This window comes from Rattus norvegicus, chromosome 6, assembly GCF_036323735.1.
Source record: "Rattus norvegicus strain BN/NHsdMcwi chromosome 6, GRCr8, whole genome shotgun sequence".
NCBI classification, from domain to species: domain Eukaryota; kingdom Metazoa; phylum Chordata; class Mammalia; order Rodentia; family Muridae; genus Rattus; species Rattus norvegicus.
Window position 1 is genome coordinate 113,833,362 of NC_086024.1, and position 19,341 is coordinate 113,852,702.

The window sequence follows — 19,341 nt, forward strand, 5'->3', positions numbered from 1 at the left end:
TGGGGGATGGGGCCACCCACTCATCCCCAAATTTTTTTTTTTTTTTTTTTTTTGTAATGCATAGGATTTTTTTTTTTTTTTATTAACTTGAGTATTTCTTATATACATTTCGAGTGTTATTCCCTTTCCCGGTTTCCGGGCAAACATCCCCCTCCCCCCTCCCCTTCCTTATGGGTGTTCCCCTCCCAACCCTCCCCCCATTGCCGCCCTCCCCCCATAGACTAGTTCACTGGGGGTTCAGTCTTAGCAGGACCCAGGGCTTCCCCTTCCACTGGTGCTCTTACTAGGATATTCATTGCTACCTATGGGGTCAGAGTCCAGGGTCAGTCCATGTATAGTCTTTAGGTAGTGGCTTAGTCCCTGGAAGCTCTGGTTGCTTGGCATTGTTGTACTTTTGGGGTCTCGAGCCCCTTCAAGCTCTTCCAGTTCTTTCTCTGATTCCTTCAACGGGGGACCTATTCTCAGTTCAGTGGTTTGCTGCTGGCATTCGCCTCTATATTTGCTGTATTCTGGCTGTGTCTCTCAGGAGCGATCTACATCCGGCTCCTGTTGGTCTGCACTTCTTTGCTTCATCCATCTTGTCTAATTGGGTGGCTGTATATGTATGCATCCCCAAATTTTTAACCCAGAATTGTTCCTATCTAAAGGAAATATGGGGACAAAGTATGGAGCAGAGACCGAAGGAAAGGCCATCCAGAGATTGCTCCACCTGGGGAAGCCATCTTATATACAGACACCAAACCCAGACAATATTGCAGATGCCAAGAAGTGCATGCTGACAGGAGCTTGATTTAGCTGTTTCTTGAAAGGTTCTGTCAGATCCTGACAAATTCCGAGGAGGATGCTCCCAGCAAACCATTGGACTCCATGGGATACCCAATGGAAGAGTTAAAGAAAGGACTGAAGGAGCTGAAGGGTTTTGTAACCCCATAGGAAGAACAATATCAACCAATCAGAAACCTACCCCCAGAACTCCAAGGGACTAAACCACCAACCAAAGAGTACACATGGAGTACCCATGGCTCCAGCCATATACGTAGCAGAGGATGGCATTGTCTGGCATCAATAGGAGGAGAAGCCCTTGGTCCTGTGAAGGCTCATTTTCCCAGTGTAGGGGAATGCCAGGGTGATGAGGTGGGAGTAGGTAGATGGGAGGAAGAACACCCTCATAGAAGCAGGGATAGAGGAATGAGAGAGGGGGAAACCAGGAAAGGGGATAACATTTGAAATGTAAATATGTAAAATATCCAATAGAAAACAATAAAAAAAGATTATGCAGAGGAGACAAGATTAAAGTGCTACTTCCAAACTCTTTCCTCTAGTGATGAAGGAGGAAATGTTCTCAAGGTACCATGGGATAGAGAAAGAGATCCCCTCTACAATGTAGAGTGCTTGGCCTGCAATTAAAAAGAGAAGTGGGTAGTGGGAAACGATGTCATCAGTTTTTATACACATTCATCCTAATGACTAAGGGAAAACTAAATACGCAATGTATTCCTTAACTTGCTAGTGGAAGTCAGTCAGTCATATGCCACCCGATTGGCTTCACCACTGGTTTTCTAGTAAAATCCTTTCTTCCTTGAACTTGTCTTGTGGAACCCTCTCACCTTCATGTGAATCTCAGACAAGTATAATGGAGCTACTCAGAAATAGCTAGCTTAGACATGAAAGATTTTCTCTGCTGGTTCCACATCCCCAGTGCTAGGGGATTGGGGCCCTACCCTGTATCATGAGCCATGTAGGGATACCCCCCCAAAGCAGTCACCGAGCTTCTCATCATTCCCTGAGCAGCTAGCTAGGCTTTCTTAATGAGCCATACTCACAAACACAGTGCTTCTTAGGACTACCATTTCCTTTATCCCTTTATACATGAACTTTTAACAGCTAAAATGTCTGGCAAGGACTCATAATCGGCTACACTTTCTCCTTTGCGCCTGTATCAGCTATGAGATGCTCATCGCACTCAATTGGAATTCTGTGTTTGTGGGGACATTCTCAACAGATGTGAGAGCTAGTATTTCTAAGACTGGGAACTGAGCCAAGAACTTGGTGGTCTTCATGCTGTGTTAGTTATTTTTGTGTGGTTGTGACCAAAATACTCAGCACAAATGGTTTAAGGGAGAAAATACTTTTTATTTTATTTCATATTTGTAAGGATCTCCATCAATCATGGCGGAAGAGGCATGGGGTAGGTGGCGAATTCATGGCAGCTGGATGTGCAATAATGGCTTCTTGACTTTTGTCACACCAGGAAACAGTTGCTGCCTCTTAATGGTCCCACAGTCCCCAACTCCCATCTCCTAAATAACACTATTACCTGGAGAGCAAGCATTCAAATTATGAGCTAGTTAGGGTGTCTATCAAACTCCACCTATAACACATACCTCATATCAATTGTGTAAATGACATAATTTGGTTATGTTCACTAGAAAGAGTAACAATTAGAAAACTTAAGGAAAAGCTGCATTCCTGTAGATTTCAGCAAAATGAATGTAAAGCTGAGAGTGAGATCTAAGTCTTCCAATTCAACATCTTTATCATTACAACCCACGCATCCAATTAATAGTCAGACTATATGGGGTGTCCCATGAGTGTGACCATGTAAGTCCTTGGAACTCAACAGACATTCAAAACAATTTAGCTTTAGGGTTTTTCTTCTTTTGTAAAAGGTACCTAATTATTCCTCTCCCCTGGGACCCATGTGCATTTGGCACTTGGTACATCGCCAGCACAGGGCATTCCTGTGACCCTTTATTCCTTGCAGAGATGAACAAAAATTTAAATGTATTGTAATGCAATTGAGAGCAATGCAGACTTCAGGATGCCATTAGCTTTCTAGTGATTTCAGTCAAGCGTGGTTTTCCAGGCCATTCTTTCATGGACCGGAGGAGCGTTCCTCACCAGGATGCTGGCTGTTTATTTTCTAAGTGACAACTTGATTTACTGTTTCTGTTCTCATCTCTTTCAAGAAGCCTCGGCAGGATGGTGAGTGACCAGGCAGTGTGCAACAGTCCATTTATTTCTCTCCTGCATCTTCCGCATAAACAGTCTGAGGATAAGGGTTGGAAATGGCCTGAGGAGGTGAAATTTCCCTTGTGCTCTTTTGCTGTGAGGCTTGCTCATAGTGACACAAATAATGTCTGCTGCTAACCTCTGTTCTGAAAACACCCCTGTGATGGGATGTGGCAAGCAAAGAATTCCATTGATTTTCTTTGTGTGTGTGTGGGGGGGTGTTCAGCAGTTGGGTCTGTTTTCATGCTTTCTTTGGCCTTAAGGAGACATAACCAGTCATGGCTTTCAACCTTCACCAGAAGTGCAGTCCTGTGAGCCTTCTGACCAACATGAAAATCTGTCCTTTCTCAGATTTTAGTGGTACATGCTGTTAGATGATGCCCAGTACACATCTGTCTGGCAAATACTCATTTTGCAAATGCAATCCATACAAATCTAACAGATATTTGAGTGTTGTCTGTTAGGTTCCCAGCTCTGAAAGGCCTTTGGAGAGAAGTATTCTGGTTCTTAAGTTGGTTCCTTAGCATGTTGCATTGGAAAGGGAACAGAATCACCAAAAACCTGTGCTGCCTCCTGATTAGTCTGTTTTAGCTCAAGGCACCTTTCTGAATTAAGTGGATGTGAAGTCCTTTTTCCATTCATGTCCTGTCCCCCAGAATCAGGCAGAAGACTTGTAAATTTCTCAGCTCCTCTCTCCCTGCAGCTGTATTTGCCCTGCTTTGGACTCCTTGATCATCTGCCTTGAGGAGCAATGGCCAGAGAAGCCAAGTGATCTGTGAATTCCCAACTAGGGAAGCCATTACTTCCTATTGTGGATGCTGGGAGGAAGCCTTACATGGCCTCGGCTGTTTGTGGAGTTGGATGAAATGAGACTGCAGACCAGTCTGAGGCCCGGGCCAGCCCTTTGTCTTGTAGGGAGGGCAGCAACAGCCCATGCGTTTTTGTGCCTCATTAGTTCTGGGAGGGCCAAGCCAGGATGGGCATCCAGGGTTATCTTTGCATCATTGCAGACTGAAGTACTGCGAGGCTGTATGAGGCCAATTTGAAGGACAAAGGATGGCATGATGTGCACAGTTTCATCTCCAAGGCTCATTAGGAGGAGGGCTGGCTCCAGGAGCTGTCTGGACCACAGCAGGTGTTCAGCTCAGGGCCACTGGTTTTAGCCACTCCAGAGGGGGGCTGCATTTTAATAAGTTCTTTCAAGTGTCTTGACTTTTTCTTCCACCAGAGAATTAAGAGGAAACTTCAGCCTCCTCTCCTGCTTCCCCATTTGGATTCCTCCTGCCTGGGTAGTCCTTCACCTGTCACTATCACAGATTTCCCCACCACCTCTGACAGGTTGGACTTCATCCTGCTGAAGTACCTCACACACTGTGTGCTCTTCACCTGTCCTGAGAAGTTGAGGCACACTGAGGCTGCAGTGGAAGAGTAAAAACAGTGGATTAAGAGTCAATTCCAGTATTGTACGGCTTAGAAGTACCACTTCCTACTGTCTTGGATAATACATCCAAATTCCCAAACCTCTTCAGGGCTCTACTCCATCTCATTTGTATAAACACATCAAGCTCCTCTCATGGGCTGCAGAGAAAAGATCAGTAATGGTTAAGATAGCATTTGGAAATATGTTACATGTGGAGAAATCTATGAGCATCTACTTCCAAAATGTTTGGGTCTCTCTTTATCCAGTCCACGTGTGTTTCTCAACTATACTATGCCATTTTTCTTATTGGCTTTTGTTTGTATCCTTCTATTCATTCCCAGTAAAATGTAAACTCCCATTATATAGACGGGTGGCCTGAGCCACTGTGGGCCACCCCTGGGAAGGGAGTTCAAAATTCTTCTCTAAAATTGTATACTCTTTTAGCACTAACAATTGAGTTCCTTTCATTCCTATCAGTAAAATATGCAGTGGGCCAAGCTTGATATGCATGTCTTGTCAGCCTAGCTTTGTGGAGGCAGGGGAAGAAGGATAAGAGGTTTCTTCTATCTTTGGCTGCATTGTGAGTTAGAGGATATCATGAGCCTATGTGTCAGAACTAAACCAAACCTTAAAGAAATAACCATTCAGCAATTCTCAATGACTCTCTGTCTGTCTATCTATCTATCTATCTATCTATCTATCTATCTATCTATCTATCTATCTATCTATGTATCTATCTATCTATCTGTCTGTCTATCTAAATGTCTTTCTATCCATTCATCCACAAGTGCATAGATATAGGTAGGTGTGTGTGTGTGTGTGTGTGTGTGTGTGTGTGTGTGTTTGTCTTGATCCACAGATCTAGTTGGGGTTGTAATACACCAAGCCACAAAGTCACATTTCTTGTAGTCCATACTAAGAAAGCATTGCACTGGGTATTTCAAATTACTTTGGAATTTCTCTGAGAGTTATCATTCTACGAATCCCTACATGGATACTCTGCTTTTGAATTGTGGAGAAGAAATTTGAATAAATGCTTGTTAATGTCACCTATATTTCAGGACTTCGATGAGCAGGTTATTTGAAAGATCAGTGTCTCATGTATCTTACATAAACTGGTTTAAAACCTCCAGCTCTACATATCTAGATCCCAGCTAGTGTTTAATCAATGGGACACTTACAAACATTGGCTAAATGATGTGCTGTTTTAAGGAGTTGAGCTCTGCTTTTCACACAGTGACAATAACATTTTTATTTTAATACTTATACCATGGATAGTAAACTTTGGTGTATTACTTAGATGGATCTCAGCTTAGATGGATCTCAGCAGACCATTAGCTACGTTAGTGCCTTCTCTCGTGCCAAGCCAGAGCTGTATGCTAAGCCGCTATGTGCTGTTACATAATCGCCTGCATTCATTTTCTCCACCTATTTAGTCTGAATACATACAAGGTGACTGCATTGTCTTTTCAAACCCCATTCTCACTATAAGCATTATGTAGAAAAAATGAATTTGGGGCACTATTGCCTTTTATACCAACTGGAGAATTGAATCAACTCGGAAATATATTTTGTCACTATCTGGTTCTGCCCTTTTGATTATGTTGACTGTCAGCCCAGTATGGTTTTCAAGGTGATAAGAGTGTGCCGGATTCTCAGCTACTGGAACAAATTAAGATAGGTCGTGGTTTGGGGAGAAAAATAATCTCCACTGTGAGAGTGTGCAACAGAATACTTTTCTAAAAGTCCTTCTCTGTCTCCTTCTTAGCCTTTATTTGCTTGGAGAGACTGGGGTATGTGGCAAGTCTCTCCTCTCAAAACTCAGGCAGAATAAATCCCGGGAATTTACCAAAATACGTTTGCCGATCTAGAGAATGATGAATGATTCTGAGTAGACCTCTCAAGTGTTTATTGTTTTCACTGGACACCTGCTGGAATGAGATAGCTGGGTAGTTGGGTGATCACCCACTCTGGCCCAGGGAAGGGGTAAACTGAACAAAATCACCAGTAAGAGGAGAGTTCAGGAGGGTTGAGAACTGCTTCAATGATCTCCATTAGAGATGTGCCATGAAATATTAGCACAAATAAATATCTGATTTGCATTGGCAAGTTCCCTCTCACAATGATTTCATATAATATTTACTTATTGTGGTATTCTCTTTTCTCTGGTAATACTTCCATTTGCTTTTCCTTTCTTGGCCATATACATTTTAAAATAAGCTTTTCTCTTATTTTAATTGTAGTCCGAGATCACAGTGGGAAAGTAAACATTTCTTTTGGTAAGCAGATGTGGCTAACCTTGGAGGGGTAATTGGTTGTGGCTCACTTTGCTTAATGTCAGTTTGGCTTACAAGTCCACAGCTCCATGAAATCACTCACAACCTTAGAGAGGTTAGCTGGGAGCATGTGGCATACTACAAGTGATAATCACAGGGACAGATAAAGTCCAGAAGTCCTTCAAATCCTGATTACACTGTGTCATCTAGGCCACTCACTTATTCTTAGACCTCAAGTTTTTCCTTAATAAAATAAAGGCATTAAATCAGACAATCCCTAAAATACCATATAACTTGAAAACGTATTATTTTTGACAGATTTCTCCTCTAATTATATGAAAAATATTAAGCACGGTCTGGTACATTAAATAACATCGTGGTTCCTTGCTGTTTTGTGAAGGCTTTTCCCTTTGAAGGGTCCTCCATGATTAATGTAAACTCTGCATCGCTCTCCTGGCTCATCTGTTCTAGTTCAGTGGACACAGTGTATAGCTTAGGTTTTCACTGAAGACACCCAATAGTTTGCCATGTGTAGTCTGAAGGACCACCCAGCAGCTGTGCATGTCCTCCCTGTGTAGAAAGAGCTGATGACAGCTGCATATGATTGTCTTCTGCTCTGGATCAGGGTCACTTCCGGGTCTGTTGTCTAGTTGTATTTCAACAAATACGTTTCTTCACAAATGAGAGGACAGATCGTAACAATAGACAGAGCAATAGAGATTAGTCTGTGTGTGTTTCAAACATGTAAAGAGTGTCAAGTTTCTGCTTCATGACTTTTTGAGGCTAGTTTTGAGAAAAAGAACCAGGAATAAATACATGCCTAGGTTTAGGTTTGGTTAATATATATACATATATATTTATATTCATATATACATATAATATATACATACATATACACACATATAATTTATATGGATATACACATACATATATATAACCTAACATACATATGGATGAACACACACACATACACATACATATATGAATAGAAAGACATACATACACAAATAGATGGACACATACATACATATGTGGATGGATGTCTATACATACATATATATAGGTGGACATACAAATACCTGCTATAATTTAGCTATAGGTAAGCAGATACATCTGCTTATGATGTAAGTGCGTAGAAATATGCAGGTAGACACATTACTGAGCGCCTGTGTAGCATGTAGAAGGAGCTTCACTTCTTTAACCCTCAAGTTTTTGTAGTCTTAATTACTGCTTCCAGAATGTTGTGATCATAACAGGATGTTATGATTAATTTAACTATTCATAGTGGGGTTTTCTCTCTCAACATAGTAAGTGTTCTATCTCACTTTATTGCCATGTGGTTAGAATATGTATGTCTTATTTTGCTAAAGTGATTTATTTGTGTAGGGCTAAGACGGTTGATAGGAATATGAGGTCAGGCGGATTTAGTTTTGGCTCATAAGGTTGAAATGTAGTTTAGCCAAGGGAAAAAGAATCCCCCAAGCTCAGTTTGTAGCCCCCAATCTCTAAAGGGAAACTGTGTATCTACATGTATCTTATTGTCCATTTTCTTTGATCACTTCAGTGTGTTTAAACAGCAGTTGACCAAGTCTGATATGAAATAATACATTCTGAGTCTGCCTGACATGAAGACACATGCACATTCAGATGCAGCGTGCCAAAATTGAGAATCCAATACACTGCAAATTGATCAAATTAGCTCTCTCCTACCTGAAAATACCTTTCTATCTATCTGGATGTCTGAGTTCAAGTTTACAAATGTTTGCCTCCTTGAGAAACAGTGCTGGAAGGAGAATAGGTCATCCTCCTGGTTCTCAACCCATGAACTTCTGCAGTTCCCTCCCAACATTCAGCTATTCTTTAATTACAAGGTATCTTGGATTAATGCATGCGGATGCCCCAATCAATACACTGAGTGCTGTCTTCTGATGGGTAGACAGCTGCAGCATGTGTTTCTTTCAGAAAACAGTGGTTCCAGAGAAGATGCCTACTCAAACATGCTTTGACTAGGGAATTTCAATGAGCCAAAGCCTGAGATGTGGTCTTGAACTGGAGTAGAGATGCTCCAGCATCCTGTCTGGGCCTAGTTTTCAAGTTTGGGGGATATGTGTGTAAAGCTAAGTTCCGATCTGGAAGGGGCATGCTGAGATGAAACCTCTCATCTGCCCAGAGCACAAGACCCCTTTGCTTGAGTCTAATGGTTGGGTAGCTCTCAGGCAGAGGGAAGCTCTACCATGTTCCATTCTGTGCCCTTTCTCTCACCTGACTTATTATCTTCTGTGGTCCAGTCTTCTACTTAATAACCCAGCCACGTGAGCTCCAAGCTCCTGATTTTACCATGAAAACCACAGTTAGCTAGGTTTCTGATGGATGGAAATCAAAGCCAAATCTTTTAGGGTAATTGATTTTAAATTATTGTTTAATAAAAGGTACCAAGAGCTAAGGAGTCTTTTGTTAGAAAGGACAGTTAATTATCTATTCTGAAGCAGATCTATTATAAGCATTTAAATATCATCATTGGTGCACTGAGAGACTGCCTTGACCATTTTGAATGAATTTTCTACTCACGCTTTTTCCAGAACATTTAAAGGAAAGATAGCCCACTCCTGTAAGCTGTTGTGTTGTTCACTGTTGTGTGGACACATAGTTTCTCGATAGTCAGCTCTTCTGTTTTCCGCAGTTAAGTAGGAGGTACCTAGAGTAAATCCTTGTTCATCAAGGCATAACCACTTTGTCCTTTTCTTTTCCTACAGCTCGAGAGGAGAACGTGGCCACCTTCCGAGGCTCAGAGTATCTGTGCTATGACCTGTCCCAGAACCCCATCCAGAGCAGCAGCGATGAAATCACCCTTTCCTTTAAGACCTGGCAACGCAATGGGCTCATCCTCCACACGGGCAAGTCGGCCGACTATGTTAACCTGGCTCTGAAGGATGGTGCGGTCTCCTTGGTCATTAACCTGGGGTCCGGGGCCTTTGAGGCCATTGTGGAGCCAGTGAATGGGAAATTCAACGACAACGCCTGGCATGATGTCAAAGTGACACGCAATCTTCGGCAGGTAATGGCCGGGGAACAGCGAGCCTGGAAGGCCCATCTTAGGCAGACACTTTGTGGGGCACGTGGCTGGTGAGGTTGCAAAGTCTAGTGATCTGGGTGTAGATATGTCAAAGTATAACTTTCTCCAAATTTTTGCAATTTCAGAAGGAAAAATGATTAAACTACTTTTCTCCTCATCCTTCGAATCCCCTTTGTATTTGCTATTTAAGGGAAAAAAAGATCAGTTGCATAGATAATAAAAATGATAAGTACTTTCAGCCTTCTTATTCTGCTTTCCTTTTATCATTTTCTTAATTACTTTCGAATCTTATCATATTGTGGTTAAATTCAATTAGGGACAACATTTTGTTTCCACAGCTTGATGGATCGTCCTCATTCTTTGAGTATATGTTTTCGTTTTTTAATTAAGTTAGTCATTGCCATGATGTCATCATTTTAATTCCCTCCAGGAAAAGAAAATCTTGATTTTATTTCCCTCTCCCATTAATTTACCATCCCTCCCCACCTTTGGTTATTTTTTTCTTCTTTTCTTTTCCCACTGTTATGTGAACCTCTAGCCTTAGAATTAATTAGCCAGGATCTCTCTGAACTCATGTTTCTCTGTTCCCTGATGCTGTGGTCCTGCCTCACTGCCCCTGTCTCTACCTCCGAGACTCTTCAGTTGCCTGGGAGGCCTGGCAAACGGAAGCACCCACATAAAAATGTCAACTTTGGAGCGGCTTTCGTGAGGCTGTGTGTGCTTGAGAACTCCCATCGCTTGTGGATTCTAAGCAGGCAACCCCGTCAGGTGACACCGCGTCCAGAAAGCCTGAGCCAAGCAAAGCCGTTTTCCATTCCATTACTAATAATGATAATAATCAAACCTTATCAGTGCACATCAGCCAAAGAAAAGCATTTCCCACCAAAGCCAAGGTCTGTGCTGAGATTGTCTTTTTCATGTGTCTATTTTCAGTTGGTACTTTTCTCGACTTGTAAATTTGTCACGCAACCCAGTTGGACAGCCTTCATCCTTTATTAATCAGAGAACAGTATGCAAATTTCCAGAAAGTGCTGATCACATTTTCTTCTTGCAATGAGATTGATTCCGAGAGGTCCTGTGTAAACATGAAAGCAGGAGACATGACAGGTGTTTGCATATGTTTTCTGTTTGATAAAAGTATGACTCCTGTGAAATGCTAAACAAATGGCAAAGGCTGGCACACATTGGATCACATTATCGTCAAAACATTCATCTACACTCTTAACTCTATCAAGGAAGCCAACTGATTGGAGGATCCCATTCTGTTTAGAGTGGAGCTGTCAAGTAACAACTGCCCTATATTCTTACCACATAGATGACCTCAGTCATCTGAGGGGAAGCTCCATGTTTTGGGTAGCATTATCAGGTCACATGTCCCATCAATTTGCTTCTCTTGCTCTCTCCACACCCACTTCCTACTTGTTCATGAATGATTCTAAGTTGCTCCCAAAACTCTAGCTTTTGTTTCTACTAAAACCACTTTCCCAAGAGTATCAGGCCCCAGTTAAGCCCTTTAAACTAGAACAGATAAATTAAATTATTATTCACATATTGTTGTGATGTTTTTCGGTCAGGAGCACCGTGAGAAAAATCACCCTGTAGAGTTTCTAATATATTCCCAGTTCGAAGGTCCAGCTTCTCTCTGTGCCCTTGGACAAGTCACTTAACCTTCCTCCACCATAGCTTGCATTTGCAAACTCTGATTACAATGCTCCCCAGCCTTGTGCGCTGGCTAAATATGCAAAGTACCTTCTGCTCCAGAAGGATTATGAGCTCATCCATGGTCTGGGTGCTAGATTCGCTGTGATATGCAAATGATTTACAAGCTGAGCAGTCAGTCCCAGAGGTGACTACTTCTGTCTGCTGCCAAGGAAGCAGGCAAATGGAGCTTCCTATTCTAATTAAAGCTGTTGAGTTCTTGGGATTTGGAGTATTTCTTAGCAGAGAGAATCTTGATCTCATGTAAAAAAAAAAAAAAAAAAAAAAGAAGACACACCTGTATCACTTGAAATCTTTGAAATAGAGAGGTTGGTTTTCACAAATAAAGTCCACTTAATATTGTCTAATCTAAGATTATTATGTTACCCATTAAAATATGTTTATTGTCCCTTTTCAGTTCCCTAGAATACATTAGAGAAAAATGGAAGGCTTTGTATATTTCAAATAAACTCTAAGTAGCTTCATAAATATTTGATAATAAGCTGAAGAGAACCCATCTACTTTTTTGGCAAAAATATAATGTTTTTGGTAGGAAAGATTTATTTAAGAAAAATTGGTCCGGGCATGGGTTTCATAAGAATATCCTTTACCAAATAGGGCAGAGAAACTCTTTCCCACCCCATGGCTACCAGTATATGCTTAAGTCCTTATTCCAATTCAGAGCCTAGCCTAGGTACTTTCTGATTGAAAAGTTTGGAATATGGACTCTATGTATTTGTTGTAAATTATAGTGTGTGTGTATGGGTGTGTGCACTCGCGCGCACGCACACACACACACACATACACACACACACACACACACACACACACACACACACACACACACACACACACACAGAGTGCCTGTGATCACACAGGAAGGATTGCTTTTTATCTTATTAGTTCCCAAGGTCAACTCTCTCCACATCACCTGCTTCACTTCTGGGTACCACTTTTGGTAAAGCACACAGAATAGGGGGCAGGTGTCCCAGACTTTTCAGACTCCTAGTTCAAAAGGGTGTGGTCAATTTAACATTTGAAAATTATCAGCAAGGAAGAGATTAATTGCAGTGAGGGCTTTTCCAGTCCTGTTTAATCTCCCCCCTCCTTCCTGCTATCCATTCAAAAAGTTGTTTAAAAGCTTAAAACACAATGTTCCAGAGGAATTGGGGGTGGAGGGAAGTGTCTCCCCACCCATTCTGACAAAGTGAAGAAAATAATAACTTTATTGGGTAATAAAAATAAATCTTGACGTATTCTTATATCACAGGCATTATAAACTGGAAGTAGAAGAAATATGAGTGTTCCCTCTTGCTCACAAATTCACAGAAATCAATGGGGTTACATATTAGCTAGCTGAGACCTACAATATAAAACATAATGAAGTCTTGCTGTGTGAGGTTCTTTTCAGAATGGTCCATCCATGTAGTTAGATTCAGATGTGAAAAGAAATCCTAACATGCTATTACTACGTAGTTATATTTTATCTACCTATGGAGGGGTTTATTTGGCGGGGATCTTTTCTTTCAGTACAGGGGATGTGTATGTGTTTATTAGGGGGTGGAAAGGGAACCCTGGCAACATTCTCTCAGAAGAGCCCTGAGAAGTAAGTATGATACTAATTCTAAGGGGTGAGGTGTTGGTCTAAGTGGTATTTGGAAGGAAGGGGCAGTTGCCTTGACTGCTGGCTCAGTCCCTAAGCAAGAGTTTCCATAGAGTCCTGGTTTCATTGTCTCCTCCCCACTCTCTTTCTGTGTTGGGTGCCTTTTTTTTGAAAAACTAACACAAGATCACTCATACGATGCGTCATTTTACTAACCGACTAATGTACTAACACCCTAACAACTCATCTTTGGTTTTAGTTTTTATTTTTAATTAACAATCGTTCTGTTCACAATTTTTAATTTCCTTTCTTCCCCTTCTCCGCAAAGCACTCAGGCATCGGACACGCTATGGTAAACAAACTACATTGTCTGGTAGATATCATTCTTATTGTCTTCTTTTGGGTTTGCCGTGTGTTGCTCCCCCTTTCCCCCCAACCCTCCTTTTGTCCTCTTTAGACTTATTTCCTCTTCCTTTTCATTTTTTTGTTGTTGTTGCTGAATTAAATGAAAGACTTTTTTTTCTTTAAAGAGGAAAACAGAAGAAAACGTAGCTGTCCTGAAAACAGTATTTATTTAAGTTTGTTGGGGACAGTTCTTTATCTCCAGCCTTTTTTACTTTGTTCCCCCCCCCCAAAGTTATTTTTTTAAGGAAATCTCTTCAATTATTGATTTATTTATTTACCTATTTTGAAGCCTCTAAATAAAAGTCTAGGGATAACAGAGATTTCCAATGAGGGCTTCCTTCTACTGTGTCTCCCCCCCCTTCTCTCTTCCTGTTTTCTCTGTCTCCTCCCTAATCCCTAATTCCTCTCTCTGTCCCTTTCTGTAGCTGTGGCTGCCACAGGTGATCTTGGGGAGGAAAAGATGGTGCTTCCTCTAATCCTTCTCTCTCTCTTCTTTGACCTCATCCCCCACTGTGGCCAAAGGGAGTGCCACCAATTGTTTTCTTCATACACACTGCATGGCATGGTCCTGTCTCGTGGAACACCCATCAGCATCAACATCTGTCCCCATTTGTCCATGTTACTAACAACTGGCAACCAACCATCCATCCAGTTTCAGTCTCTTCTTACTCCAATCTCCATCCTCCTCTCATTTTTCATATTTTTGGGGGTTGGGTTTGGACTTTTTCTTTTCTTTTTCTTTTTTTTTTCTTTTTTCCTTTTTCTCTCCAGTGACGGAGGTGGTAGGCAGAGGAAGAATTAAACTCTTTAGTTTTGAGTGTTTTATTCCTCCCCATTTCTACTTTTTTTTTCTTCAGTTTGTTTGATGCATGCATGTGTGGTGTGGATTTTGATTCTGTTATTTTGTCCTTCTACCCCCACCCACCCCCCACAGAACTACTTTTCTGCCCTGCCTTCTCTCTTGGCTCCAGATAATTTCCGCATGGGTGTGTCAGTGTGTGGTGTGCGCATGCTCTGGACTCCAACTTTTTCTCTCTGCCCTCTGCTTGTGGATGATGGGCGTGTGAGTGCTGATCCTCCCCTTTGGCATTATTCTTATTCTTATTTTGGTTATCATTGCCTCAACATTCATTTCTTTTGGTTAAAGTTGCTTTTGGAGTTTGGGTCATTTCTTCTGGTGGTGGTGGTGGTAGCTAAGGGAGGGTAGGGGTTGGTACCTGGGGTAATCCATAGCATGTATCATTCTGGACACATTAGAACACAGACCCTTCTCCTTCCTTACCCTGAATGCATGTTTGTTAGTGTGCTGTGAACCATAGAAATTACAAATAAAAAAGAAAAGAAAAAAGGGGGGAAAACCACTAACAACCAAAGACCAACCCCTAACATATACCATTGTTGAATGTCTCCTTTGATGTTTTTCATTACTACCATAAAGAACTGTAAGAGGAAAAAAACAATCATTTTTAGCAATGAACCGAGACAAGTGCTATCGTCTGAGGGTGGTTCCATTTTCTAGCCTGACTCAGTAGAGTATGTAGTGGGTGGAAGAAGATACTCAGTCATTCTAACACACTGTCCCTTTAACTACCAGGGCAGACTGTAGACTTGGGACATAGGAAGGCAGTCCAGAAAATGGAACTTGGCTGCCCGTACCAAAGTCGAGCCAAATTAGAAAGAATACCTCACCAAAAATCTTAATGGAGCTGAAACCACAAGTAGGGGAAGCCATTACGTTTTCGTAGGATTGTAAGGTCATTGCTGGGATTTTCTTTTGTCCCTATGTCCCACTACCAGGTGACAATCTCTGTGGATGGCATCCTAACAACAACAGGCTACACTCAAGAGGACTACACCATGCTGGGCTCAGATGACTTCTTCTATGTTGGTGGAAGCCCAAGCACTGCGGACTTGCCAGGCTCACCTGTGAGCAACAACTTCATGGGCTGCCTTAAAGAGGTAAAACTTGCATACTTCACTGATTGGGTGGATGGTATGAGTACTTAAGGAAACAAACCACAGAGAATACACATTGATCTCCAGACCAATGGCTGTGCGTGGCCGCTAATATTTGAGTGAAAGGAAATGTTATACGAGACAAGATTATAACTGTAAAGGGCCCATCCTTTGACCCAAGGTTAAGATTGTTGGAGGCCTTGGGTTTGTTATTTAATTATCCTATTTTCTCCTCTAATTAATGAAGACATGTATCGCTTAGCTCTTCAATGTAAGTGAAACACTTTTTGCAGATGAATTCACAAGGAGCTAGACATATGTGAAGGTTGATTTTGTGCTTTTTACCCAGGAAGAAGGGGGAGCTGTGATTAAGCCACACAGTTTGTGTGTCTTGTGTAAAATATAGCACATATATTGTTTTATTGTTCTTAGATGTGGCAGCCCCAAGACATTTTTTTCTCATTTGTTTAAAGAGAGCCAAAATTTCAGTGTGCAACATCCATACTCAGAAAAATGGGCCTCCTTTCCTTAAAACTAGTCCCTATAGCTATGAGAAGGCAGCAGGGCTTGGCGGTCACTCATCTATTAGCCTAGTAGCTGATGTGTTGAGACTCTGTCTGAGAGCGGAGAAGCTTCAGTCAAGTGTAAGTTCAACTGCTAAGGTCAATTGTTGAGGCAAAAAGAATCAGACTTGATTTGTTAGAGTTCTTTCATCACACAGTGTCACAGAAGCACTGCACGGTACGTGCTTTCTTTAAACTAAGCTAAGCTTGATTGCCTCAGATATCCATACCATTTCCTTAGGGAAATGCCTGGAGAAGATAATATCATTCCTTCTTCTAGATCAAAATCTCTTGTGACATCTTGTGAGCTTCCTCCTGGGGCATATATTTTATTCTTATTATAGTAATTTGGAGTTTATTGTACAGCAGATGGTGTTGAACAGGGACTGCTCAGTGACACCAGATGATGAACAGGAATTGCCTTTACTATAACTGGCACACAGTAGGTCCACAGAAGGATGTATTGAGTAGACTTATTCATCAAGCAGTCATGATGAACCTTTAATTGTACTCTTTATAAATCCACGTTCAAGGACTTTATAGCCTGGGAAGGGAGATGAGATCAGTAAGTGAATAATTACAGCATAGGACTATGTGTTCGGCACCATAGACTAAATGCCCTGATTGAACAGAGGAAACAGATAAATTTTAGGTGGGAGTCAGTTTTAGAGAAGAAGTGACATTTGAGCCAAGCCTTGGCTGCAATAAACCATGAATGAGTTGAGAGGAAAAGGTGGAAAGAAAGACATGATAAAGAGAAATTACAATTGTAAATTGTTCTTAGTCTGAAGGACAAATGGAAAGGAGAATCCAAAAACCTGCTGTCCTCTCTCTGATGGCTGTTCCCCCAGCTTCTGCTGCCTTGGGGGTGCCACAGTTGTTTCTGAAGAAATTATGGTAGGCACACAGCACTTCTTCCCTGTGATTTACTCCTATTTGAATAGAATAAGGGCTCACATTTGTAATCATTAGAGCTTTTCCACCTGAATAATGACACAGAAGCTTGCATTTATTTACAATGTTTTTGGCCTTAGCTCAGATTTGCTCCTCAACTAGCTGTTAATTTATATTAACTCATTTATACTATTCTATGTCTGCCATGTGGCTGGTTATCTGTGTATTTCATAAGTTAGACTTCCTTCAAGTCTGGGACGGTGGCAAATATTCTGTGCCTCTCTCTTTCCCAGAGCTCCTCTCTCTGTCCAGAGGTTTTACCTTACTATTCTGCATTTTGCTATAGACCATAGACTTTTTATCTTAACCAATCAGAATGTGCCTTATGCAGGCATGGAAGGGCAGAGACACATCTTCACACAGTGTACCAAAACATCACTTCAACACAGACTAAGCAGTTGTCTAATGAAGCCTGGAAGGCTTTCTAAAACCCTGCTAGGTTCCCACTTGTTTAAATTGTACTCTCATAAAAAAAAAAATGATCGCAACATTTCCAACACCAAGGACTTGTCTCAGGAATGTACCAAGAACTGCTTAACATGATACAGTCCTCTGTGGGGCAACAGCCTGAGCATGGCATTTCCTGGAGTGGACTTAAGGGTCATATTTTCCCTATGTACAGTTATGTTAGATCATCTGTATATTACATATTTTGAGACAAAAGAACAGTTTCACAACAATAATATTTTATCTACTAACATGGAAGATTATCTCTGAAAATTTAGAAAAATAGCATGATACCCATGATAACCTTATTCATGAATTTATATATAAAAATATGCACATACATGCATACATAAAGCATATATACATACACACACATACATACATACATACATACTTACATACATAGAGGGAAGGAGTGCTAAAGAGAGAGGGGTAATTATGGAGATTAGGTAAAAAACAGGAAGCCCTTCAGAATTGTCAAATGTTTTTAAGTAGCTCACAATTTTGTGAGGGTTGCATAAATACTTATGTTGACTCCCTAGAACTCACATGGATGATGAAAACCTGGGGTTGTGGTTTAAACCTTTAATTCCAGGGCTGAGGAGGCAAAGACAAGAGGCTTCTCAAAACTTGCTGGCCAGATACTAAAGCCAAATCTATGAACTCCAGGTTCAGGTAGAGACCCCTATCATTAAAATCAAGATGCACAGTGACTGAGAAAAGCAGCACAAATCAACTTCTAGTGTATGTGCACATGAGTGCACACCATATGCACACACACAAGCACAGACACCCACATGTATACAAGAAAACACACAAACATATGCTCACATGTGCATTTGCATGTGCACATGAACATACACACATATAAAAAAAACAAAGTGAAACAAATGAAATGATACTGGCATACACACAGGGACATGCATCCACACACACACATGTGTGTGTGTGCATAAAAGTTTATGCTATTTCTGGAGAACAGAGTCAATATTTGAAGCAACTGTAGTTATTCAATAAAATTTCCCATTTTAGCAAGCAGTGGAAAGTTGACTGTTAGAAAGGAATGGTAAAAACACTGACAAGAGTGCTCTGTTCAACAGGGCCCCCACTTGTCTAAGTTGCATATGAGTTGGTTTTTCTAAAGGCCTGTGAGCTCTTCCAATTTGAGAGCTTGAATGTGTTCTGTGACCTGGAGTCTAATGATATCCTGATGAAGGCTTCTCTTTCTGTTTAAACACTTTACTTCTCTTTAGACTGGGAATTCTTTTGTTTTTGACAATGTAGTAAACCACAGGAGCTGCCCATGGGCTTTAGCGTGTCTGCAGATGAGCCCTCTTTGATCACTTAAACTCCTGACAGTCTCTCCTCTTACAATAAGATGCGTCCTTTGCTTCCCCATCTCTCCTTTTTCCTTGGTCGGTTGTTTCTTGTTATTTGTGGCTCTAAGTTGTCCAGCAAATTTGATACTTTAAATGCCATTTTCATCAAATCTGGGACACGGGGAAGGGCTAATGGGATAACCGACATTTGTTTTCTTATTGCAGAAACAGGTTTTAGTGGTGAACTCTGCTTCCCTCCTGAAAGCTGAGTTGTAACTCTGCTGTTGAGCAAAAGTGACTGGCTATCACCTGTGTACACATCTCTTAACTTGAACTCTCTGTGAAAGCCTTATCCGAGTTATCATCAAACTACTGTGTTTCTCTGCACACCGCACCCCACCTACTCCAATAAAAATCACCAAATCAAAATCTTGATAACTTTTATACTGTCCTGTTTTAGTGTGTCTGTTTAGTTTTGGTTTCAGATCCCCAGGCTCTGAAGGTGTTCTTAGCTTTGTGGGGCTCTCAACACATGGATTTTTGTGTGAACAATACATCTGAAAGTGAGTAGATAGTTTTTCTCAGGTGATCTGAAGCACAGCTGACAATAGGTCT

The 19,341-nt window shown here is 41.2% G+C and overlaps 1 protein-coding gene across 49 annotated transcripts in view; it reads left to right on the top strand.

The window, feature by feature from the left end:
* Positions 1–19,341, top strand: part of Nrxn3 (neurexin 3) — a 1,631,407-nt gene that overhangs the window by 460,695 nt on the left and 1,151,371 nt on the right. For 28 of the 49 annotated variants that reach the window (XM_039111631.2, XM_063261451.1, XM_063261435.1 and 25 more), the window contains 2 exons: positions 9,462–9,763; positions 15,285–15,446. In XM_039111631.2, the coding sequence (XP_038967559.1) occupies positions 9,462–9,763; positions 15,285–15,446 (464 nt within the window). Of the gene's footprint in view, positions 1–9,461; positions 9,764–13,410; positions 13,435–15,284; positions 15,447–19,341 lie in introns of all 49 variants that reach the window. The other 21 variants (XM_039111661.2, XM_063261446.1, XM_063261447.1 and 18 more) reach the window with 1 other exon arrangement.